Here is an 11416-nt window from a genome sequence, read left to right as displayed (position 1 = left end):
AGACACACACCACCCACACAGCTATACACACTAACTACACAGACTTTCTACGCACACTTCTCTCTCACACACACACACGACGCACGCACGCAACACCACCACACACACACACACACACACAAGCAAGAGATACACCATAAAATACGCATGCACGCACAGACACACGCGCGCGCACACACACGCATAGGCACACTCACTCACACACCGAATCATACTGAACACACATCACAGACACACACACACACACACACACACACACACACAACACACACACACACACACACACCACAACAAGCAAACAGATACACCACAGAAAATACGCACGCACAGACACACACGCCCGCGCGCAGCACGACAACGCATAAACACACTCACTCACACACACGAATACATATACAGAACAATCACAAACACACACCACAATCACACCCACCACACACACGTCACACCAGCCCCAACAGCACACACACACACACACACACACACACACACGACTATCCACCGATGCTCACATATGCCTCCCCGCTATTACTACGTTACCGCGGCGCATTGTTTGAAGTGAGCGAGAAACACAAATGTAATTGAACACTCGAGGTTTAACGACAGCGCGACTCTGACTTACGCTCGCCCCCTACCGCGTTTCCATACTGTTCCGTACTTCGCGTTGCCACTCACGAGCCATATGGCCTACCAAACACGTTCAAAACAGCGCAGAGTCGCAAGAGGGCGGTACTTGATATATTACGATGCGCACCCTCACCCCCACATATGTGGGGATGGGAACAATGGAGGACGTGGAGAACGAGTGACGAGGGTGGGTCGCGAGGTCGTTCGCGCTGGGGTGAAAGCTGTTTATCGGTCAAGTTTAGCTAGACGCATGCAAACTACGGAATTATTCTTGGGCCTCGTTGCATTTTGGTTTTGTCATTTTTTTATTTGCAGTAACATTAATGTATTTATTTAGCAATTAGGTAATTATATTTAATAATTTACTCATGCTTGTTGTAAGTCGGCATGATCTGATGCTTTGATTGCAAGAGAAAATAAATAAAACGATCGAATTGTAGATGTTGTCTTTGTATGTAAGAAAAATTATTTGTAGACTTTGAGGAAGAATACGTGGTAAGATTACTCGTTTGCAAAATTTTCTGGAATTTTGATAAACTATTTAAGATTCAAGATTCAAGATTCAAGATTCATAGAAATTTATTTGTGCATAATTAATACGCATAAATACAATATTTAGCCACTGCGACAATTAACGTTATTGAATCCTGTGTATGATTAGATGAGATTAGGGTGATTCGATCCGTATTGTTTTGGGAGCAAAACTTCCATGTAGCTTAGATACTTTGATACTTAGATACTCAGATGGTCATTCAGCATAAAAGATTGCGTGTTGCGTTCACCCTAAAACTTCCTCAATATTTTGGTTACGTTGACGTTCCGTCGTACCGCTCCGTCGTACGCTCCGTCGTACACACACGTTAATTCACTGTCGTACGCTCCGTCGTACGAGCTAGAGTCAAATTCTATTAAGGTAAGCCTCAGGGTCTATATAACGGGGTTGTAATGGCTGAGGTTTATTGGTGCAATATACTGGTAAATTATGGACTATGTAGGCTTCGAATAATCCACCTCGATTTTACGACCTCACCCTTTACCCGTATCGTTATTTACATATCCAAGGCTAATAATTAAGTTTATATTAATTATTTCCGTCCTATTGTTTTTTTTAGTTGGTTACTTATTGTAGGGTACTAGTAAGCTACGGTAATAGTAGTTCTACTTTATCAAAACCCGATCTGTTAAATAGACATAATTCAATAGAGACTAATATCTAAATGTCACATTTGACTTCACGCAGATACCAGACATGCAGTCAACAGTTCCAGCACAAAAATCTCGAGTATTATCCTGTTATACGCCAGATCAGCACCATTATCAAGACTCTAATATCCTGGCGACCGCCTAAAGTTGTCATGTTTGGACCAGGCCTAGAAAGTAGCGCAACAAAATGCGTCCTGGGGAAAATGCTTTATGATACAAGTTTGTTTCAAATCACCGGACTCGTACCTGGAAGATCTGGAGGTGAGTACTTACATATTTTTATTCTTTTCACGCAAAGTACCTACGATTTTTCAATAATTAAGAATTATTCAGGGTTTGCCAAATTGATTGAGGTATATCCAACTAAGATGATGATAATCTCGGATATATTATACCCTCTTGGAGTACAGGGCGTTGAATAGAGTCTTCTGGCGGTCAAAATATGGCATACAAATTTTTTAAACAGAAAGCTGGAAATAAGATTTACTACTGCATTAAGTACAGCATCATGAAATCAGTGAATAGAAGGGCAAGATTTTTTTGTAAGATTTAACGGAAGTTCACGGCAATGTAACATAATGCATTGTAGCCAAACAGCAAAGAACATAACATAAAATGACATGACATGACATGACATGACATGACACGGCACGGCACGACACAACACAACACACCAAAAACGCAACACGACACGACACGACACGACACGACACGACACGACACGACACGACACGACACGACACGACACGACACGACACGACACAACACAACATAACACAACACAACACAACACAACACAGCACAACACAACACAACACAACATAACATAACAGAACATAACATAACATATTATCATATCATAATATAACATAATGTATTATCATTATTATCATAATCTAACCTAACATAACAAAGTACAATATAAAAACATAATATAATATAAGTTATAACACAAAACAACACAGTACAACACAGCACAACACACACGCACCGCAATGCAACGTAACAACTGCAATGCAGCATAATTCCACTCAATTCAACGGAACGCAACGCAATGCAACGCAATGCAACGCACCCGACTCAACACAATACAACACGATACAACATAAAATCAGGAATGAATAATAATAGATCTATTATTCTTCACACCTGATAACAACACACAATACAACACAACTATAAGCACATCACAACATAACACAACATAAACACATCACAACGCAACACATCACAGCCCAACGAAACGCAATGCAATGTAACGAATGTAATGCAATGCAATGAAACGCAGCGTAACGCAACGAAATGCAACAGAATCTAAAAAACCCAACACAACGTAACATATTTAATTACGTAGCTTATGCCCGGCGCACACGGTGAGATAGATTCGTGCTGAGCACGAAGCGGAAGAATCTCACCGTGTGCGCGGTCGATTTATGTGAGGTTTTGGTCTCGCGAGGCGATGAGGAAAATATCTGTCGTGTTTGATAATTTTGGTCTCGCTAAAAACTCGTCAAAAGCGCGTGCGGGGCATGTGAGAATCCTGCTCACACTCACTCAGTGGCGGCGCATTTTGATTGGTTCTCACCCAGTGGCGGCGCATTTTGATTGGTTTCGCCATTTTGATCAGTCACATGACCTACAGTGGCACCTGCTCGTAAGATCCGTGTTCAGCATGGTGCTCACTGTGTGCGGGGGTGTGAGATACCTGCTGAGCACGAAACTCACGCCCTGTGATCAACACGAATCTCACCGTGTGCGGGGGTGTGAGATTCCTGCTGAGCACGAAACTCACGCTCTGTGATCAACACGAATCTCACAGTGTGCGCCGCGTATTAACGTAACGCTACGCTAATGTGACTTATACTGACAGGCGTATATACCTACCGATTCTGACATTACGTGTTGCCATATGCCCGCTGCACGCGCTATACATTGGCAGCTCAGTTAAGCGTCCGAGTCTGTATACTGTTCATCCCAGCCAATTGGGTTTGAAAGAGAAGAGCACGGATGCCCTAACTATTCTAATTACGACTATACTCTACTCGTCCTAACGAGCTCGCTCCCATAACTACGCCCCCTACGGCTCGCTTTTGATCATACTCGGCTGACGCCGACGTGCGAATATTCGTGAGCATCCGTAACGCTAGGTATGATGAGGTGTATATTTCAGTTTTGTGTGTGAATCGAATGTTTAATGCCTGTGCGAACCCAACTATATATTATGTATATTTTTAAATAACATAAAATTAAATAACCCTAACCCTAACCCTAACACTAAACAAAAACATTTCACTATATTATTACTTATCTTGAGGTATTTGATCAAAAAGTTAAATCAACGAGACACAATTCGATTTAAAAGGAGGCGTGGCCTAATCGTAGTTTTGGGAATATCTGCACTGAGCTTTGGGCCATAGCATTCACGCTGCGCGCCGTACGGTTATTGTTGTAAATCAGTTTAAAATATAGTAGAAGCCGATACGAAATCGACCACAACCAGCGTTTCCATGCAGCACATACTATAAATAGTACTGTAATTATCTGTTAACATTAGGTAGTATAAATAATTAAAATTCCTTCTGATATGTTGATCAAAATATTCAAACTTACTCGGCGATGTTTACAAATTTTGGTGTGTCGGTTAATTCTATATGGTCAGTACTAATTGCATGGTCAGCTGAATCATCGACAGTTTGATCATTGCCTCCTATAACATAGACTTTATATCTATCCATAGAAAGGGCAGGAGTGAACGTCTATTTTAAGTGGCAGGTCCAGGATTTTGAGATATAGGGGGCGCAACCGTGTAGCTAGAATTTCATTTTAGGGGTTACGGATTTTGTGATAGCGCCGGTGCGCACGCCAAGCATGCACAAGGGGTGGGTTCGCGAGCCCTAGAGCTCTAGCGCGAAGCGCGAAGCGCAGAAGCTCTAGCACTAATTAAAAGCCATACTAATCAGTGCTGAAGGGCCGCGACAGCGATGATTAAACGTTTAAAACTATTTTTCTCAATAGAACTTTCCACATAAAACATCAAAACAGAAAGATGCGTATAAAGGCGTGCGCGTAATTGCATACGCTCGGAAAGTTCAGATAGCTATGGCCCTGCTCACTCGTAGGCATCCTTCTATATTTTATATAGGTGCTAGGTATATATTCATTATTTATTTAATTTATATTATTATTTTTATTATATTTCATATATTCATAGGTTTCTATATTCAGACAACAATTAGTATACAGTATACACCGGCTGTACCCACGAGGACCAGTTAACTATCTCAATAGCGTGCACCAACATTGCGTGACAGCTAGGCGCCTATAGATCTGATACACGACAATATTAATACCTATCAATTAAAGGCACGGACACACTAGGCGATTTTAATGCGATCTAATCGGGCGACTTTATCGCCCCGGGCGAGTTTATCGCCCGATAATATCGGCCGATTCTATCGCGCGAGTCGAGTGGACACATCACGCGATTTAGTTGCGCGACTGAAATAATCGCCCGATAATAACAAAACGTTTTGATCGATGCGATTGAATCGGGCAACTAAATCGGGCGACTAAATCGGCGGCGACTAAATCGGCGGCGACTGACTGGACACATTAGGCGATTTTCACCGGCGATTGAGCCGCTCGACTGAGTCGCCCGATAAAATCGCCTAGTGTATCCGGACCGTAAGCGACGGCGTCTATCTCATTAAGTATAATAACAATGGCGTGCAGCTAGCATCTGGACAACCATGTAACAATGTGTCCAGTTTATTGAGGCACGCCAGCGCTATTTACCTTACAATACCTATATTAGCTTGATTTATTACGTTTCGTTTTCCTCCTGGATAGGTTGACCTTGTGGGAGCCGGCCTGAATCGTCGAACAGAATTCAATTAAAAATGATGAGAAAGTACTCTAGTGCCGAACATTACCGCAAAAACATCAACGCAAACCTTTTCCGCAGACGAAATAATGCGGCGGTAAATAATGCGGCCCAAGGCTACTGTTGCCTGCTCTCTTTAAGTACTGATTGTATCTTGCGTGTCCTGTCATGATATGTTAGTCTATGATATACTAATACTAATGCGCAGGCACGCACGCACTATATTAATATATATGTATATATATATATATATATATATATATATATAATATATAGCTATTGCAGGAGTTAATAATGACAAAAGTTTGGTGGCCAATTAATTAACTCCCTGATATTTATATATCTCTCTCTCTAATATATATATTCATATATAGTATATAATTAGAGATTAGCATTGTAGTCATTACACCGCACACTCCCAATCGAATGTCGAAGGCATTCTACATATCTGCATACGGGAGCATCCAGAGAACATGCATTACAAGATTGCGTGCAGGGCACAGCTTTGATGATTGATCCTGAGCCGCTTGCGCGCGGATTGAGACGCGCAGTTCCGGCGGAGATGCGCACGCGACCGCGGGGATGCTTCAAGTATGAAGCGCGCCGCAGTGCGAGGATGTGCCCCGCCAAATTCGAAGCCCGGCGGCGAAATGTTTTTCCCACGGAGCAGTTCCGGACCCCACCACAGATAGTGTATTTGTAATAGTATGGCTGCGATTATATAACGACGGACCTGGTTGTATTATAGGTTCAGTGTTTTTACGGTTCGTCTCAGGTGTTAGCGTTTCAGGCGTTGGCAGGGTTAGGTTGTATAAATTTTGCATTGCTTGCTTCGAGGTATGAGTTGCCGCTGATGGCTGGGGTCCGGAACTCTCGTGCGAAAAAAAAATTCGCAGCCGGCGCCCGTCTCCACAGCCACGTCATGCGAATTTTTGGGGGTCTGTAGTTTTAGAAGATAAACTATAAAGACTGTTCTAAATTAGACAAACTATCGACAGACTACAATAAGAGCAAATATAGCAGACCTTTGAATTTCTTGACTAGTCCGTCAAAGGGCTTGTTGCGGGGGTCCATATATGCAGAGCTTCAATCATGAAATGCGCCCATGAAAATAGTCAAGTAGAATTGTGGTTCGGAAACCACAAAGGAAAAATGTCTCTTTCTCCTTCTTACAGTTCGCTCCCTGAATAAATCACGCATTCAGGCATCAACAATAACAGTAGATGAAGTATGTGTTTGATTTGTGTGCCTCTTGAGCGCACTGCTGCCAATGACGTAACAAGACTGCTTGAAAGCACAGGCATCTTGGAACGTGTCAATAAAAATAAACATATTTACTACAATTTTTTTACAATGTTCGACCGCCTGTTTGCAAAATAGGTGAACGTATGTGAAACATATACGGTTAGTACTTACTGTGACATATCCGTGACTAACTGACACCATTAAATTGGTAAAATGTTCCATGCACCTTAAGAAATGCTGAGAAATTACGAGGTTATCATCGCAGAACTCCCGAACACCGTACGTCACAAAGCTATATGTAAACAAACACGCGTGCTGCGAGGTGCCTGCCTTCGATATCCATTTCGAGGCCCGCTAAGCCAAGCATAAAGCGCGCGGGCAAGACGTCACACACACAGTTACGTTCATTCGTTAAAACAATCGAGTAGCGCGGTTAGGGATTTTCGGAATTATTTAATTTGAAGAAAAACTTCAATGTTCAATGAATGACGAACTCGTTCACTTCCGACAGCGAGTGAAAATGCCAAAAATTTCCCACTTCGATGCGAAATGCATCGTCCGGGCATTTAATTAATTATACGAAAAGTAAACAGGCTGGCGAAATACAGTCGGTACAGTAACTGGTCACGTCGATGACGCCCCATTCATGCCCATCAACGAAGAAGGCGGGGCTTATTCTGATTACGGAGATGCGAAAATGCAACAGAAGGACGTAGCGCAGTGCGCTAAACAGCGTGTTATTTTCGTATTTGTAGCAAACTCTATCGTAATCACGCACCACGTCAAGTAATTACATCTAATTGGCCGAATTTGCTTCTCGCAGCTGCTTCTCCATGAAATGCCGGTGGCTGCACTCCGTAACGAGACCACTCCGTGACGAGACGGTCTTTTTCTGTTTGTAGTCAGTCACTCTGTCTGGGATTTGATCTGCATGAACGGCGTCGGTAATGAGTGCGCGAACGCCCAGTGTTATATTAGTGCGTTGCTAGTCGAGCTGTCGCAGAAAGCAAATGGCTTGTTTTTCCACTGCCGTGTTTCCCAGGGCCGTCGCCAGGGATTGACTAATGTTGATGCCCAGCCACGAAGGCGCGAAGCGTTGGAAAGGGGGAGAGTGTGTGAGGGGGGTTTCCCCTCCCCAGGTGGGGGTCCAGGGGGCCTCCCCCGAATTTTTTTGAAATGCTACATAGAAAATGCTGTACGCTGGCGAGTTTTTTTAAAAATGAAATATGAAACACAGTAAAATGTACATTGCAAATTTGCGAATTTTTAAATCCGGAAATAATGTTGAAGCGCGAGCTTCCAGGCCTCCGCCTGGCGCCGTGCCTGTTCCACAGTAATCGTTTCTGTCAGACTAGTGATATCATGCTTCCTATTAGTAGAATATACGATCATTAGGTGTTGGTCATATCAGTGGGAAACCTAAGGCTGAAATCGATCCTTGAAGTCATGGACGTGTAGTAATGAGAGAGAGTGATGAGAGTGATATGATGCGTGAGAGTGAAGAGAGAGAGAGAGAGAGAGAGAGAGAGAGAGACACAGAGAGAGAGAGAGCTAAAAGTGAGATGAGTCAGACGCATGCACGTAAGCAGGTGAGAATATATGCGCGGTCGCACGAAGGTATAGCGCTCACGGGTGGCTGAAATAACCCGTCGGGCCCCACTCAATGTAATCAGGAGTCTATCAATATTGAGTAATTGAGTATATATACTCCTATATATCAATATTGATAGATTCCTGATGTAATATATAAAGGATTAAATCATCATCGTACATCAAGAGAATCGTTACGCCCCTTTTGAGATTGTGAATTTGTGACACACTTATCTAGATTTAGATATTCATTCAGCTATTAAGTTGCATTGCATAGAATTATTGCATAATTATTGAAGAGATTATAATTTATGTACTCGATTAGTTGCCGTGACCATTGTGTTATACGTTTGTAAGATTTCTCAAGTTTTCCTACGCATTCCTAGTTGCCCGCTGGCGTGAGCGCTATTAGAGGCAAATTTGTTTTGGGATATTTGTAGTTGTTTAATTCTTCTTGCCGAGATTCTCGGCGGTGATCGCCTGCTCGGCTGTATTATGTTTAAATGCGTAGCGTATTACCTGCCTGCATATGAGCAGCCGTCATATATAGGGATCAACACGCATGAGTACTATTGTTAAGTATTACGTGTCACCTACTTTATGATAATTGTTAGTGCTTGGCTAGACACGTTCTGTGATTGTTGGATATCCGATTTCCGCGATGGAAAACTCGAAGGCCATGAGTTCAAATTTCTTCAGCCTAACCTCGGAAGCGCTCCGTGCCATGTACTACACGCTGGTGTAATCGTAAATGCAGTGTAAGCATTTGGCGAGCCACGCATGCACACAGACACGCATCCAGATTAAGAAGCACGCGCACGTCAACATACACGCGCGCACACACGGGCACGCACACAGACACGCACACACACACACACACACACACACACACACACACACACACGCACGCGCGAACACACAGATGGATAGATATTTCTCATGATTTGATTAATTTGGCCTGTCTTCAAATATTGCTATAGGTATAGGTGCTGGAATCGATTTGCGGATAAAGTCCCGTCGCTTCACCCTCATCACACTGTATTCGAATACAGAGAGGGTCAGAGAACAGTACCCAACAAAAAACTGCGTTGCTAATAACCGCATGCTGGCTCAAGATGGCGATGGCACCATATATTTAACTTCGGCTATGGGCGAGGTAGCCCGCAGTGCAAATGCGTTCGTATTTGTTGTTGATGCGTCTGATCGAAATGAATACGGTAAGTCAAATAACGACCATGGACTGAAAGATGATTAGATCAAGCTATTTTTATAATATGAATCTCCAGAATATGCCGGAATTTCAATGTGAGAATTTAATATGAATATCAGTTTTAACTTGTTTTTCACGAACTTTCACGAACCACACAAAAAAGTATATACATTGTATTACAAGGAATAACTCTTTAAGTGATGCATTTAAAGTTCGTAAACGTTAATTTTTACTAGGTAGAATTATGATGCCATAATTTTAAAAGAAATGACCATTTTAACTTATTTTGCGTAAATTGGCGACGTATTGCGAATATAAGTGTCTGTGCACGTTTCAGTAAATAATAATTTTACTTTGTTCAGCTTTAAGGAACAGCAGCTACGACTCTCTACTCTCGGCAGTGGTTACACCACAGACAGGATCGTCGTGTGCACCTTTGTTGGTTGTAGCCGCTGCAATAAATAATGCACCTAATTCTGTATCAGCTATCGAGGTCACACGAAATCTGAAGCTCAACAAGATTTTAAACCCTTGGCAGGTACCGAAAATTTGTACACGTTCTTTTACAAGTTGTTTCTGCAGTACTACGTGTGATAAAAGCAATCGATCCGCTCGCCCACACAGCCATTCATCCTCGTAATTACACACGCGCGCACGCACGCACGCACGCGCGCACGCACGCACGCACGCACGCACGCACGCACGCACGCACACACACACACACATGCCACACAATCACACACACACACACACACACACACACAGCACACACACACACACACACACACACACACCCACCGCGCGCGCGCGGCGCGCGCGGCGCCGCAGAGAGAGAGGGAGAGAGAGAGATGCGGATAACGGCTTGAATACTGAATAGTAAAGCGCGTCTTGAATTTAACAGATGTTACCCTTGTTAATGAACCAACGCGGCGCGTAGAGATGATTTACGTTTTTTACCCTGTTGCCAGTATCAACATGGTGGATATCGCTAACTTGGGAGGAATATCGGCTGCGTTTGAATGGGTGCTGGAGCAGGCACACTGATCTGATTGACTCTATTCGCAACAACGTTTTTCATTCGAGGAAGACGGCGGGATTCATGCAATTTACAGAACAAATTCTGCGTATTGAATATGAAATAACTACCGTTATAATTGACAGTTTACAAAATAAAAATTATCTCAAGGTCGCAGTTTGTACACATTTTCATCACTTCGCTCCCACAATACTGGACAGAACAAAATCTTGTGATCTTAGATTTTCTGAAATGGTTTACATCTATAGATTTGTTTTTAATTAGTCCATGGGCCAGAACCCTCAAAATGGCCATTTGACACCAAAATGATGGACAAATTCTAACATAGATTTTTTTAAACCTTATTCCCTCCAGTTTATTTTGGTATATCATAACCGCGCAAAATCAGTAGCTTTATGATTGTTATCACGTGATCAAGTGATGTCACTCAGTTTCACTGAATGGCCAAATATTGTACAAAGATCACTCTAAATTGACGAATTGAAGCCAAAAAAGCCATATCCTTATAGGTGTTTAGCTGTTAATAACTCCCAACAGGCTTACAGCGTAAATTTGGAGATATCCTTAAATATAGGCATGATTCTGAAATGGTTTCCATGGCAACAGAATACAAAATAAACCT

At 42.6% G+C, this 11416-nt stretch overlaps 1 protein-coding gene across 1 annotated transcript in view; it reads left to right on the top strand.

Moving 5' to 3' along the window:
• The window catches only part of LOC106810636 (F-box only protein 4-like), a 13150-nt gene extending 2203 nt beyond the window's left edge, over window positions 1–10947 (top strand). Inside the window, exons 3-6 of the mRNA XM_014814064.1 lie at window positions 1868–2091; window positions 9529–9765; window positions 10121–10300; window positions 10732–10947. Of these exons, the coding sequence (XP_014669550.1) occupies window positions 1868–2091; window positions 9529–9765; window positions 10121–10300; window positions 10732–10802 (712 nt within the window). The 3' untranslated portion in view covers window positions 10803–10947. The remainder of the gene's footprint in view (window positions 1–1867; window positions 2092–9528; window positions 9766–10120; window positions 10301–10731) is intronic.
• Window positions 10948–11416: the final 469 nt, after the last annotated feature.

This window comes from Priapulus caudatus, unplaced genomic scaffold (assembly GCF_000485595.1).
Source record: "Priapulus caudatus unplaced genomic scaffold, Priapulus_caudatus-5.0.1 Scaffold17, whole genome shotgun sequence".
Lineage (NCBI taxonomy): Eukaryota > Metazoa > Priapulida > Priapulimorpha > Priapulimorphida > Priapulidae > Priapulus > Priapulus caudatus.
This window is presented reverse-complemented; position numbering and strand designations above follow the sequence as displayed.